This window comes from Tympanuchus pallidicinctus, unplaced genomic scaffold, assembly GCF_026119805.1.
Source record: "Tympanuchus pallidicinctus isolate F22 unplaced genomic scaffold, pur_lepc_1.0 scaffold5, whole genome shotgun sequence".
Lineage (NCBI taxonomy): Eukaryota > Metazoa > Chordata > Aves > Galliformes > Phasianidae > Tympanuchus > Tympanuchus pallidicinctus.
In genome coordinates this window covers 42736308-42751645 of record NW_026294769.1, presented here as the reverse complement: position 1 = coordinate 42751645, position 15338 = coordinate 42736308, and the positions used below count along the sequence as shown (strand labels likewise).

The 15338-nt window shown below is 44.2% G+C and overlaps 1 protein-coding gene across 4 annotated transcripts in view; it reads right to left on the bottom strand.

Moving 5' to 3' along the window:
- The window catches only part of TRIM55 (tripartite motif containing 55), a 36142-nt gene extending 28153 nt beyond the window's left edge, over positions 1 to 7989 (bottom strand). For 3 of the 4 annotated variants that reach the window (XM_052704036.1, XM_052704038.1, XM_052704037.1), the window contains exons 1-2: positions 7666 to 7988; positions 7080 to 7252 (exon numbers count right to left, since the gene is read on the bottom strand). In XM_052704036.1, coding sequence (XP_052559996.1) covers positions 7080 to 7252; positions 7666 to 7854 — 362 coding nt within the window. In that variant the 5' untranslated portion in view covers positions 7855 to 7988. Of the gene's footprint in view, positions 1 to 7079; positions 7253 to 7665 lie in introns of all 4 variants that reach the window. The other variant, XM_052704035.1, reaches the window with a different exon arrangement.
- Between the last annotated feature and the right edge of the window lie 7349 nt (positions 7990 to 15338).

Sequence of the window (15338 nt, the reverse complement as noted above, 5' to 3'; positions counted from 1 at the left end):
GCTGAATACTTGTGGTATATTTAAACCTGTCACAAAGGATGACTAAATAGACAGAGGTACCATTTAAGATGCTGACATGATAGGATGTGAGAAGAATATAGTAATGTGACTTCATATTGCGATCTGAAATGGGAGTGTGACTGAGTTCTCACTCATATTTAAAGAAGTAAATAACCTCACAAAGATTAGTCTTAGACTACCTATGTACTTTAGTCAGTATGTTGCCCATCATTTGCCTGAAATAGTAAACATACGTAATTCCTTTAGGATTCATCATGCAAAATATTGGGTACTTGGCCTTGAATCAGTGAAGCTGCTATGTGGGGAGCTAAATTGAAATAGGTGTCAATGGGCCTTTGTGTACCATCTATGATTTATGCTAACAATCCTTCTGAAGTCCACATCAGGTCTGCCAATATCAAATGGGACGGAGTCCCTGCAGCCTTTACACCATGCCAGCAATCAAAATAAGGTCTCACACAAACTAATTTTAGCTGCGCAGGATGCGTCTAGCTGTTTGGACTTGGTGATCCCCAAGGTCTTTTCCAGCTCAGAAGGCTCTGTGACTCTATATCCTGTATACTGTTGAGCTTTTTAGCAGTAGCTATTTTGATTGTACCAGCCACCATGGTTGTGGGTTAAGCAAAGAGTGTGTGCCCCCACCTATGCTAAGCCAAGAGCCATCACTAGACTCACTGCCTCAGTTCCAATCTTCTCTTCACCAAAATGATGCAGCCATGTACAACTAGTCAATCCCTGCCATTACAGGAACCAACTTAGTTGTAACTTCCTTTAATAAGCTACTTAACTGACATGCCCAGTGTAAGAGAAAGCTCTGTCCCAGTCTGTATGGGCAGGCTGATGCTTTTCTAAGCCTGTGCACGTAAGTGTGTGGCAGTGTGGTACTGGATGGGAGTAGCAGAATGATGGAGGGAGTGTGCCTGGGGGTTCAAACCTCCAAAGGTTGCAGCTTCTACTGTGGCAGAAATCTTTCCAGTATTATTCATTATAACCTAATGCCTGGATGGAGAACTATGACTCACCTGTAGCAAGTGGAGCAATGACAACATAGAAATATGTCATCATCCGTGGTCAGAAATACTTCCAGAAACTACAGAATTTAATGGCATTCTAAATTGAAGCTTTTTCCCGTGTTTTTTAGACCATTTTTGCAAGGAGGCAACCTGTCATTCATTCTACTGAAATTATTTAGATTATGATACATTAGAGTTTTTCATACAACTTGGTAGAGAGGACATGGAACTTATTTTTTAATAACAAAGTACAGGTTTTCTCTTCTTAAGAAAAAATTGAATGGAATGTGATCAATTAAATGAGTGTAAAAAAAAATCAAGCAATAAAGAAAGTGTCTCATACCTTTTTTTTTAATTTCAAGAGGGCACTGGGATTGAAAGGATTTCTAGGAAGAACCTGTGATCTTCAGTATAATACAATTTACAAAAATAAAATGAGAAGGAATTTTCCAAAAGAAATTTGCATTATTTGGGACAGATTTTCAGCACGTTTACATAAGGCCCTTAGTGTGTCAAATCAAGCACCATTTCAACCCTAGTCAAAAAAGGTGTATCTCTGCTGTAAAGTATGCTTCAGGTTGTTTGCAAATGACTGCAAAAACCCCATAAAATATCCAGGTTGCTGTGCACCAGTGAGAGGGCCCACATGTTAGAGTAATAAAAGACAATATCAGTGCGATTAATTAAGCCTGAAATAGCTGTTCTTCCTGAAAATGTTTACAAGGCCAGAAATGACTAGAATGTTATTTGACACTGGAGTCCTACCAGTTGCACGAAAGACAGACACATAGCACAGGGCAATGGTGTCAAGCAAGTCTGGCCAGAAGTAGCCAGCCTTCAAAGGTACCGCGAGGAGCTGGAAGAAACCTGGCAGAACTCTCTGAACCCACCAGGCCCTGAAGGCAGTGACAGAAGCCTAGAAGTAAACACATTTACAGCCTGCTTCTGAGGCTTTGCAAAAGGAGGGATGTTTTCAGAGGAGATCTGCTATGTATAGTATATGTCAGTGTAGCAACAGCTGAAATGCAGCTCCTAAGTGTAAAACAGCGGTTGCTTATGAAATGGAAGATTAAAAAGTAGACAGTAGGAAAATGACACATAGCTTTTCTTGAAGAATAGATTCATCATAGATGTGGTTGTGACCACAATTAGCAGGTAGCTGTAACAGCCTAATAGCTTTATGTTCTTGTTCTCTGGCTCTGCTCTTTGAGATGCTAAGTCTGTGTTTGAGTAACACAGACTTATTCTTTCCCATTAAAACTGGATTTGAACCTTAATGGGCAGGTGTTGTGCTTTTTCTATGGAGAGGAGGCTTCTCAGCACTGGAGAGGCCACACTTGGAGCAGTGTCCAGTTCCGGGCTACACACTACAAGAGAGAGTCCAACAAAGGGCCGTGAAGATGAGGAAGGGACTGGAGCACCTTTCTTGTAAGGAGAGGCTGAGACATCTGGGATTGCTCAGGCTGGAGATAAGGATCTCATCAATATCTACAGATACCTGAAGGGAGGATGCAAAGAGGATGGAGACAGGCTCTGTGCAGTGATACCCTGGATGTGGGCCTGGGTAATCTGCTCTGGGTGTCCCTGCTTTAGCAGTGGTTAGGCCAGATGGAGCCAGAGGTGCCCTCCAATCTCTATCATTCTGTGATTCTATAATTTGGTGAAGAATTTGAAAGCTACTGGGGTCACAAAGGAGTGCATTCTAATTAAAGATATAGTAAGACCTCAGCAAAACTGACATTAATAAATTGATATGTAGAAGTGGATTTATGCAGATTTACATCCAGAGTGACATTTATGACCTCATATTCGCATTCCTTTCTCACTTAAAAGTAAATTCAGCTGAGCTTGACAGCGAAGCTGCCTATCTTGGATAAAAAATGCTATTGTATTTATTAACCTATTCACCAAGTCAGGCCTAAATGGCACAGACTTAAAACAATTCCACTCCCATTGCATACATCTCCTAGCATCCTGGGCACTTCCCTTTGTTGAACTAAATGAAACTCCTGCTGTCCCATGTCTCTAACCATTTATCCTTCTGATAGGAAGAGCAGCCACTTAGTGTGCCAGCCACTCCTCACAGTTCTGTATCACCTGCAGATTTGCTAGTGGTAATCTCCTGCCCAATTGTCCAGGTCATTAATGACAGTATTAAACTGCACTGGCGCCAGTATCAACCTCTAGCTACAACTGGTCTCCACCTGACTTTGTGCTGCTCCTCATAACCTGCTGGTTTGGCAATTCAGCCAGTTTTCAGTCCACCTCACTGTCCGCTGTCCACTCTAGACATTATTTCATCAATTTGTCAATAAGGACATTATGAGAGACAGTGTTGAAAATCTAAATAAACCACACCCACTGTTCTCTTGTTCACTGAGTTTGTCATCTCTTTGCAAACGGATGCTGGGTTGATCAGGCACTTTGAATTGCACTTTGCAAATCCACACTGACTACTTCTGATCACCTTCTTATCTTTTAGATTCTGAAAATGCATTCCAGGAGAGATTGCTCCAACATCTTTCTAGACGTTGGTGTAAAGCTGATCAGACTGTAACTCCCTGGATTCTGCTCCCCATGCTTCTTGAAGATTGGAGTGACATACATACGCACCACTACTGTGAATTCCTACCCAAGCAAAGCACTGGTGAAGTTGAGGAGGAGCTCTTCCCATGGGGGCTTGGAGAAGATCCGGGTTATCTCTATACTAATCTCTTTTGCTGTGAAATCTGTGGGGCTTCTCCTGCAGCATCCTTGCATTGTGACTGACCCTCCCTCGTGCACAGACCTGTCCATCTCCCAGGTCCAGCCTACCTGAAAGCCCATGTATTCCCACAGCTCATACTGGACAGCCACAGCCTCCGTTGGGAGCTTGAGATGAGGCCTCTGAGGTGTCAGCTCCTGGTGGTGCTGGGCACACTGCCTTGCTGTGGATCCCCAGTGCTACAGAGCCCACACACTCTGTTCTCTCCATGGCTCCTGGCCCCTGCTGTGCTGCAACTGCTGCTCCACCTGTGCACAGCAGCGCCAGCCTTCAACTAGTACTGTCCCTTGTAGGTGCAAGGGAGGAGCACACTACAAACCCTGGAGGTGGATCCAGCGGACACAGAGACCCCAGCACCCTTTAGGAATATCTGGCTGAGCTCATTAGAGACTGTGAGGAGCTGCAGCCTCCTGTTGCTACCCTTACCTGGCAGCAACAGGCCCCCTGAAGCTCCTCAGAAAGTTCAGGTATTCAGTGGCCTATAGACTTTCAAACACTGGAGTAATATTTTAGTTAACTTTATTTCTGTTGGGTTCAGCACTTTGCTTTCCTTTAAAGCTTTGCAGGAGTCACATCCTGCTTGAACATTTTTCCCCTTGTCTTGCTAATAGATACTAAATCGGGCAACAGGTTATGCTGTCATCGGCTGGAGTCTGATGTGCAGTATGATAAAAGACAAAAAAGTGATGTAACTTTTTGTAATAAGAGCGGCTTCCTGAGAGAGCTTTGGTAGAGCCTCCCCATCTGATGGCACAACTCCTCCCTCAGCTTTTATTTTTGGAAGAAAAATGCTTTAATTCATACAGAAACTAAAATTAGGACAAAAAAATATATATTTTTTTTTGAGATAAATTATTTTTGCCTAAGCAGGAGACAAAGCTTGCTCCTTATTTGGATTTCAACCCTTCTCCTCAACTCATGCAAAAGCTGGGAACTGGCACTGTTCTGGCATGTACAGTTGTTATGGTGAATTATACCAGCAGGAATATCTTGGGGAAGAATTTCCTTTTCTGGAAGTTACAGGAGCTGCCAGTCTGAAGGGCTGTCTTGGACAGAAACAAAGGTGACACCTCTTCCTATGTACCTCTGCCAGAACCAGCCATCAGACTGAGGAACTGATACAAAAGGAAGAGAAGATCCAATTTCCTCTAACTTTTTTGTTTTACTGGGACAACACAGGGCAAAGCAGTGGCAGATCTTGCTCACACAACCAATGGGAGCCTGAGGAATTTTAGGCAGAGGGAGATAAGCAGCTGAAGCCTACAAAGTGCTAAATAGTTTAGATAATGCTGTTATGCATTGTTGCTGCTATGTAACCCTGATAATTATTTTAATTCTGAGGACATTCATGAAGGTTAAATAAACACCTGAAAAGATTAAGCAAACAGGGGCACCAGACAGGTATCTATGCAAATACATCATTCGTGATTATATTTTTTCCTATTCTCCCCTCTTATTCATGATGTTGTATTTTTGTTCTCTTCAATTGCTTGAAAGGAGGTTGTGGCAAGGTGGGGGTTAGCTTCTTTTTCCATGTAACAGCAATAAGACAAGAGGTAATGGCCTTCAGTTATGCCAGGGTAGGTTCAGGTTGGGTATTAGGACAAAATTCCTCTCAGAGTGTGATGAGGCACTGGAACAGGCTGCCTGGAGAGGCGGTGGAGTCACTGTCCCAGGACGTGTTCAAGAAATGTGTAGATGTGTCATTAAGTAACATGGTTTAGTGGTCATGGTGGTTATGGTTTGATGGTTGGACCAGGTGATCTTAGTGGTCATTCTCTGATTTCGTTTTAGAAGAATTTTCAGAAATCTACTAAATCCCTTATATTTCCATTTAACTGAAATTGGTTCTGTTTGCCCATGAAATACGTAGGAACACTGAGCTGAAGTTTTCATATTTTTTTTTAAGTTTAATACAACCCTTGAGTTGGAAAAAGAAATATAAGACATGAGGCCATAAGTGTCCAGCTTATTTGGTTGAGTGCAAAACCCACCACTCTGCTGATTCATTTCCTCAGATATTTTCCTGACTCAAATAATACTTGGATATCAATGACACACATGAGCATAGATGACCTTCCCTGGCCATGGAGTGCTAAGGGCAGCATAAAGAAAAATTTTAAGCCAACTTCATGCTCTCCAATGTTTTGGAGCTCAAATCCATGTGCAGCTACAACTGTTCAGCGAGGACTCAAACAGCCAAACAACAAACAGTGCTCCAAAACAACCTCTGTGCTGGAGGAAGGTAGAAGTGCCCTAAGCCACCCAAGGAGCTGGGTCCACTGCTTGAGTCTACCTGCTTCACCTCTGTGATATCACCTCTGCTATCCCTGCAAAGCCCAGCTGCTTGTGGGAGGAGGCCAGGATTATACCTTCCTTCAGGTGTACAAATACCCTGCCTTACAAACCTGGCCCTACAAGTGCATACTGGTGACAACAGCCTGCATCACTGGGTGAGAGCTGCTTGCTTAGTGGCCTGGGACCAGCCTTCACCTTCTTCCTATTATGTTCCCCAGTGTGGTAGCCTGTGCCCAATCCAGCATAGGGAAAGACAGATGAGATGTTGTTCTACTGCTGGATTCCTAACGTATCCATTAGAGGCACTTAACATTTGGAGAATTTTTAGGATTAACCTGTTCCTCTGCCCTGGGATTCTAATACATAACCATAGCTCTGATATATAATATTTCTAGCTGTTCTTTCACTTCTACGGAATCCTAAATAAGACTCGATTTCATGTGTTCCTGTTCCTAGCTGACAGAAGTTGAAATTTTTTATTGTGTTTTAATGTAATGTTATGATCCAGGGTATTTTCTGGGTGCAATTCAGCTATCTCCTTGTGTATTCCTTAGGATTTTCTAATATGGTTTGAAATCCAATTCCTTTAGCATGTGAACACACGGGTTAAAGAGAAATATGTTTGTTTGAATAGCTTATAAAATAAACAACATGAATCTAGCTACTTTTCCCTCATTTATGAGAATACCTTTGTTGACTACGGGTAAGTACTGATCAAGGGAATGAAAATGACAGTTGTCTTCTGTAAGTGGAAACAGGGAAATCCAGCATCTATCTGGATACTGCTTTCGGAGCTGACTTCACTGCACAGCAAGCAAGCAGGCATGCACAGCAACACAACCCCTTTCTGTATTTCTAAGAGAGAAATTAACAAATAAACCTCCTGTCTGACAAACAGAAAGACCAGAAGGACACCACAGCAACCCCAGTGGTGTCTGCTTTTGTGGCAGATCTCCCATGAAGAGTACAAGTTCCCTTGTTACCTTGTGGACTCCTGCTTGTATATATCAATGATGTTCTCCACCAGCAGGTTCCTCTGCAGCCCGTACACTCCGTGGCGGTCAAGGACCACTTCATGCCTGCAGGAAGGACAGCGAAACCGGCCTCCCGAAGCCACGGTTGTGCCTCCCCTGGTGGGCAGGTAGGGGTTCGAGGCCTGTTCTTGCCAAGCAGCACAAGAAGAGGTGAGTAAGGCCATGTGCAGCTTTACCAAAATGTATTTTGACAAGGCATCGTTTTTGGCGCATGACAGACCAAAATCTGATGAAATTAGGGCACATCTTTCTTCCCTCTTCTGCCCTACCAGCCCAAGGAACTCTGAGTCAAACCATTCAAAGCAAATATCTAAAGGTCTACTGGGAGAAACTGCTGAAGCCATTTGGATGAGGCTCACAGTGCTGCAGTGATCTGTGCTAGAGATAATGCAGCTCCTTCAAGAGCACCAGGGCAGCCCCCCCAGCCTCAACATCTACAAAAAGCAATCAACTGAGCCGGGCGATACTCGGCTTTTCCATTCATTCAACTGAGTGCTGCCCAAATCTTCAGAGCTTTCCATGGGAATGGACCTACCTGGAAAATATCACTGGCACATTTCCTGCACAGGTTATGCTGGCAGGGCAGGATGACCACCGGCTTGGTGAACATCTCCAAACAGATGGGGCAGATCAGCTGCTTCTCCAGGTTATCCATGGTCTGTTGCTCTTTGGAGAAGGACTTGTAGCCCAGAGAAGTGCTCATCCCTAGCTTTTCCAGGGGCATATGCTCAGGATCACGGCGTCCCTGCTCAGTTTCTGTGTGAATTTTCCTTGAAATAAATCCAAGGCTCCGGTGCGATCAGAGGCACTCTGGGCTTCGCTCACTGGAGGACATTGTTTGAAGGCGCCGGAGGGAGCCGGGGCTGTTTTTAGCAGCACGGCGTCACGAGATGCCATTCTGCCGTGCCCATATAAGCTATGAGAGGAGGATAGGCTGGGACAGGTGACAGCTCCAGGGGCTGGGGGGGCAGTGGTAGAGCCCTGGCTCTCCTCACTCACACATGGTGGCCTTCACCCCTGGGAGCAGCCGAGTGATAAGCCCATCTGAGCAGCCCTTATCTTCACAGGACCAAAGCATGCTTGCTGCCCAGACTGATAGCCACTACTCCTGCGTTATATAGTCATCGTTCTGAGCACAGAGCTGAGGCTGCAGTGAGCAATCTGCTGTGCTGCTCCTGTTTCAGCAGGCTCCAGGAGTTGGCCCTTCCAAGGCATGGAGCACGTGAAGTTTCTGGAGAATACAACAGGAGAGATGGCTGCTCTCGGGCTCAGATCCTTCAAGGTGTAAGCATGTCACTGCCTTACAAACCAGCTGAAAGCACTGCCTACCAAGAGCTGCACTTAACTTTCTTCCAGTATGATTTTTTTAGGAACCAAGAATTTAACGTGACTGTTCAATCTAGTAGCTTAAATATGTCCCAAAAACACTATCTGAATTTTCTAATGAGAAAGAGACAGAAGAATTACAGTATGAAAAGCTTTAATTTGTACTTCTAGAGAATAAGTACTAATTGTACACACTCTCTCTCTCTGCGTAGTGTAATTCAAATGCATTTTGGTTTTGGGCACTGCTGTTTGTGTCTGTTTATTAGACACCAGTATCCCTCTCAGCTTGGCATTTGTTCTAGAGTTATTTTTAAAATGACAATTTCCCAGATAATCTGTGGCATGTGATGCCTGATCTTAAGGGAAAGCCATCTGTGCTTCCACTTGCCAATAATTTTATCGCACAACTGTACGAGTAATAAATATCTCATCCTCAGTTTAAGCCAGAGTCCCCGCATGTACTGTATAAAATCACTTTGCCACTGTACTGCACATGCAATCAGTATATTGTCTGCTATCTTAATCAATAACTTCTCCACTAAGGATCTTCCAGAAAGCTCTTGTGTTTATGTAAACTTTTAACCTAGAAGTGCTTGGCTATGACATGCCTTATACAGTGGCTGAATGAATCTCCTGTGTGTCCTGGGCAGACCTCATTTCTCTCTATCTGTATGCAATACCAGTCTGCACACCGTGCAGTTCAGGGAGATATAAAAGTGAAGGTTTTCATTGATTTCCACGTGAAAAATGAGTAATATTCTCTGCATGCAGTGACAACAGATCACATTAAAATCAGTGTATTACCGACTAGCTTTTATCTTCAGTGCCTTGCACGCTTTAAGCATTTGGGTTAAATTCTGTGCCCACTTGCAGCCCACCAAGCCAGAATTTCACCTACACCTATAAATTTGTCAGCAGCCCCATAAAAACAACTAACTTTTTCTGAAGTCCTGCTCTGATGAGAAATTTGTAAGTTTAGTTACCCTGGTCTGAAGTCACACCTTTGCTCCAGCTCCCCAGTGCAGGCAAGATCTCAGGAGCTGAAAGGGGAAAGCTGTTCCAGCAGCTGAGCAGCAGACAGCTGGGGCTTTTGGCAGGATTGGCAGGGTCAGTCTTGGCAGCAACAAGAGGATAGTTCTCCCGTGGTCAGGTCAGAGGTGACTGGTGTCTGGAGGAATCTGAAGGCCTCATGCTGATCCTCCTGTCCCTGTATCAGCTGCCCCTTGCACATCAAAACCCGCATAAATAAGGAGCTTTGTGTTGGGTGAGGAAAGCTTTCTCTGCATGGTGAGGCAGATGCTTCCAGCCTGTGGCACAGGCAGAAACAGCAAAACTCTGCAAAGAAAAGCTGAGGGCTAGATATGCCGCTGTGTAGAGATAGTTGCATACAGCGTACAGCGATGCAGGAAAACCCATGGACACTTGGGTCAGTGAACAAAGGCACTTCTTAAGGTGCACTGTGTGCCTGGGATGTAATTCTGAGAAAATTATGCTAACCTGTGATAACTCACTAACGTCTTCTCTTAACTGGTTCTGTTAACTGGTTGTCTGATGCATCTGTGGAGTATGTCTGCTGGCATCTGCACCCACCAGCCCTCATGGCTCTCTGCACCAAGCCAATCTATTTCTCAGTAGAACAAAATGGGACTAGAGGATTTGCCTTAGCTCCACTCATGCACAAAGACCCTGGATGTCTGCCAGCCATCACCAAGAAGGTTGCCAGGATATTTCTTTTGTCGTATCTTTTTGCAGCATAGCTTGCCTGGGAGTGTCTCCTGGCCTTGCTGACACAACCAGAAACTAGCTCCTAGAGTTATGCTTGCTTTTCTAGGCATTGTTTCCAACTCCTCTATTTTTGTAGTGTATCACAGCTTGTGGGCTGTGGACTGAAGGCCAGGAGAGCCTGGAAGGCTGACTGCAAAGTAGGGGGGTTAGGAGAGGAATTTGAAGGAGGAAGGAGAGCTTGAGTGATGTCCAGATTCAAGTTTCAATGCCGTAATGACATCCCTGGGTTTTACATTCATAGAATTTCCCTTTGAGACCTCTTATCCTGTACCAGCGTCATCAAGTTCTCATCTGTCAGTCATAGAAAATCTGTCCTCTGTCTCTTATGTGCCCAGAAAACAAAGGGAAAAGTGTATTTTCACCAGAAGGCATCTCTTGCATGGCTTATCTTGCCATAAAGCTCAGCAAGGACAAGGCTCGCGCTGCAAGCATCAGACTCCTTGCCCAGGCAAGAACAAGACTGCATCTCTGGCCCCACCAACTGCTGCATGGGGAGAACCCCAGACCCACCTTCCTGTGTCTCCCGCAAAACAGCCATTTGAGAAGTCCTGGTTGCCCCCACAATGTAATGTCCTAACAAAAAGTGATGAGGTGGCTGTCTCCATCTCTGCCACCTGAACATGAGATTTAGATTAAAATGACAATGCAATGCCTCTTCCTCCCCGGTTATACTAACTCTGCCTGTTTTGACTACAAATATTTGTATTTTTAGCCAGATATTCTAAGGGGGTAGAGGAATATCCTATCTCCCCTCCATCCACCCCACCTCCTACCCATAGAAGCACCAACTGCAAATGGTATCTTGTCTTTCATGATTTTACTGCTATCATTGAACATCCCATAACAAATACCAAACCTACACTTTGATATATCAGACCTGATGCCTCAAAAGAAAGCCTCTGCAACAGAGACAAGAGATTTCAAAAGCAGTTACCTTCTGATATCTTACCATACATCTTAGCATACAACTTATGCATCATTTTTCACGACGATAGGCAATGTGCCCATGTGCAATATGATTTTCTAGAAACAACTGGGTGATGGTTGCACACCTCCAGGGGACTACCACAGGAGGTAATGACACCTTCCAAAACAACCCTCTGCACACAGGGAATCATCTTCTCTGTAATTTTCTGTATTCTCAAAGCTTTCAAAATGAGTGAGTCTGAAAAGATAGCTGCCTATGCAGTGGAGTAACAAACATAACATTACTGTTCAGCTGCTCTCTCTCTCATACATAACTTTGCAAGCCCAAAGGTCCCCAATCCTCATCCTCTTTTGTGTACCTCAGACCCTCGACACACTACTGTTACAAAGAGGTCTGAACTTCACATGCAAGGCATAAAATCATGTTCAAACTACTGTGTGGGGCAGAAAGTGCCCTACATGACCATCCATCTAAAAATAGGCTCTCTCCAGGGCTATGGACAAGTTTCACAGATAACAAACTTGGTTTTCCACACACTGAAATATGTGCTGCAGAAACATGCCCAGAGACACGAATGAAAAGGCTATAAATAAAATGAAACCAGTTAGGAAATGGGAGAATGCAATCCTGCTTCCTCTTGGAGACACAGTAACCAAATGCTTTAGACTTTTAGCACTTTTACAGCCCTTTCCCCTCTCCTTGGCTATAACAGCACTGCATCTCATAGGAGTCTGTAGATCATCACTAAATATCTCCCCTATTAACAGAGGGGAAGGCATGACTGGCTCCTCCCCAGGTTGTTCTTGCATTTCACGGAATAACATAGGAATTGAGCACTGGGTTAATGAAGGATGAGCTAGTGCAGTGATAGTGGGGTAATCCATCTAGCCCAGACACAACAGTAGTTGGGGACCTCCCAAGCCTGCCACAATGTAAGGAAAAATAATTGCAGAGTTTCAGCATTAGGAATTTTGACCAGAGGACAGATTTCATTTCTACTTTGTCCATAACAGCCCATAGCTCTGTTGTTAGGAAATGACAACAATGGTCAATGGGGAAGTGATTTGTGTTCTGCAGCACAGATCCAGCTCCGGCTTCCCAGCTGGTGTCAGCTCATCACTTCACACAGATACAAGCCTGGCCAGAGTCACATTTCTCCCCAGCCCTTGTCCACTCAACATCAGCCTTTCACAGGCTATTTCAGTCTGCTGCCTCCAAGCTCATCTGGCGGAGCAGAGGAGTACGAGTGTTTTTTCTCCAGGACAATCCTGAGGTCTGCCAATTCAAAGGAAAGGCTGTTTTTAAGGTTATTCTCAGCATATGACTTCACACCATGTCAAAGACCTGCTTAGACTCTGTCCCAGGTCCTTTGACTTGTTTACATGTTTTCATCCCTCCTCGTCCTGAGGGTCATTCCTCCAGGACAGAGTAAAGCTGGGAGATAAAGGATCGAGGTTTATGCTATTACAGTTAAACAGAAATATGTGGTGTGGAAGCAGGAAGGTTTTCAGACAGCAAGGCATCACCAGACATAGTGGAGCACCTGATTAGCACATGGACTGTGAGAGAGGTAGTACCTCTGTCCGTTAGTCTTTTTTTTCTGCTGTATTTCAATTTTATCTCTGTTTTCCTTTCATGTCTTCCTCTGCCCTGCAAATGCTCTTCAGATGTACAGCAAAACCAGCATGACTATTCATTTCTGAATGCTGATGCCTTTTTTCTTTGAAAATCAGCTTAGAAGAGCAAGTTCCTCTTTTGGACATTTAGCAACCAAATTCTTTCCCTCACTCCCTCACATGTGTTTCATGTGAGCATGGAAGAACACAATGACAGCAGCTGGCAGAAGTGCCTTCAAACCAGCCAGGAATTGAACGAAAACAATTTAAGCTATGATCAGAGATGCCATCCATTGTGACATTGTGTTCACTGTACCAAGCAGCAGTATATTAGGTTAATATTCTTTTAGATTGTTACTTCAAGAACCATCTCAAGCACATCAGCCTGCATCTGTATGTGCAGTGTTGAGTCCCCATCTCCCACCATACTGCAGTTGTTTCGCTTTCCAGGAGCCAGCCTTTTCAATTCTGGCTGAGAGAAAGCAGAAAAGGAAATGGGAAACAGTGAGTCATTCGGCCACAGAACAAATTAAACTTCTGGTACCTCTTCAAAGACTTTGACCTTGCTATCAAAGGAGAGCCATGGTGCTTTTGGAATAATCCTCAGTCATTGGCTCAATTCCAGCTCACAAGAGAGAGTTTTGGGTGGATATCTTGCCCATCACTGGGTTTTTTATCAGACCCTCCAGACCAACATTTTGAGGAATATCAGGAATCAAGCCCAGGGGCTGAAGTCCTATTCCATGCCAAAGAACATTCCCAGTTACCTCTGTTATCATACCTCAGCCACTCTTATTCTCTAGGTACTCACCTTGCTCTTGCAGCCAACATGGCTGCAAGAGGCATGGCTATCGCTGACCTTTCAATCACTCCAGGGAAGTACAGATATCCCTTTATCAAGTCAGGTGTCACCCACTCAGTCATCAACTAATCTTGAAGAAGGTGACAATTCTCCCACACTCCTTCTGGTGACTCATGAAATTTTCTTTATACTGACCCTCACAGGTTACACCAGACTGGAAATGGAGAAATAAAGCAATTGAACGGGCCAAAATATAGAGCAGGAAACACCTTCTTCTAGTGATCCTGCTTTAATCCTTTTCCTTACTTTATAGCTGGGAATCATTTCTGGGGGAAATATGTCTGTTTCTGTTCTCCAGCTTGGGCTGCTGTTATCTCCATTCCTCCCCAAGCCTCACATGCTGCAGGAGTGCATTTACTTTCAGCTTAGCAAGAAAACTGTCACAAGCTGACGGATGGGTATCTCTGCATGGTCCCTGTGATGTCTCTGTAAAACTGGAGAGAGAAAGCTGGCAGAGGAAAACATAGATATGAAGATATGAAAAGCAACATGGTGAGGAACAAGAATGCATGTAGGCACAGCTATAAGCCCCAGGATGTCTTATACACTGAGTCAGCACTGCTCTTATACACTGAATAAGCTCTTATACTACTGATACCCCAAAGCCCTGCATAACTCTCCTACCTCTTCCACTTTGCAGCGTCACAGCAACTTGCTTCCACACTTACAGCTCCTTTATCCACTTCCACTAACACAATGGATTGAAAATACACGTCCTGTGAACAAAAGAGCAGTCTGCTGCTCAGGCAGAAACAGCTCTGCTCTATCCTGACCCCAGAACTAACTTGAATCAAGACATTCCCTTCAGAACAAGGCTTGTGAGGCACACACATTTTGCCACAGGCCCATAGGAGTAGTGACAGCAGGCAGAGGAAAGGAGAGATTGTTATATTTTTTACAGAACAGCAATGGAAAGGGAACAGAAGGAAAAAGGAAAATCATGGCTTTTCAGCTTCAAGCCAGTGTCTTTCCCATCACAGAACTCTCCCTTAGCCTTTCAGTCAAGGTATTGTTGGCTGGCCAGGTAATGCTAAAGGAATGAAGTCATTCATTTTTTTTTCTGAGAAAAAGGGTCAGCGTGTCCCATCCAAATAGGATGAGCTCCATGTTAAATCAGGGGACCTCCCTGGAGTGAATTTTATTTTGTTTTTTACAAGGAAATTAGATATGAGAGGCACTTCGTTCCCCTATGAAGAAACACTTCTTGGTCAACATAGCCTGAAGTATAAGGTGTGGAGGAAAACAGGAGGAAAATAGGCTCCCTGCTCTCTGCTCAGCGTGTCAAGACAGCCTGCAGCAAAATGCCAGGATAGGAGGGAATGGCCTGGCCTTGCTGATTTAATCTTCAAAGCAAGTAACTGAAGTCTGGTTTTCTCTCATTTCTCCACCTACCTTTTTAAAAGGTTTATCTGTCTTGACAGCTGTAAGCAAATGTTTTTATTTGCATTTTGTCTTAACCTGTCTTGAATTAAGCATGATTTCAGTGTAATTGGATACAAATGACTCGTTCCTTGCCAAAGGATGTGGTAAATCTCCACATAGAGTTTAGGGCACCTTACAAGTCTCTCAGTTGCCAGCTTGTTCTCCACAACATCCAAAGTATTATTGCATGTGCCCTCTCTTGGCTGCAAGACCCCCGTGCTGAAGCAATAGCCAGAAGGTCTCTTCTAGAGATGGGAGAAAGAAAGGCT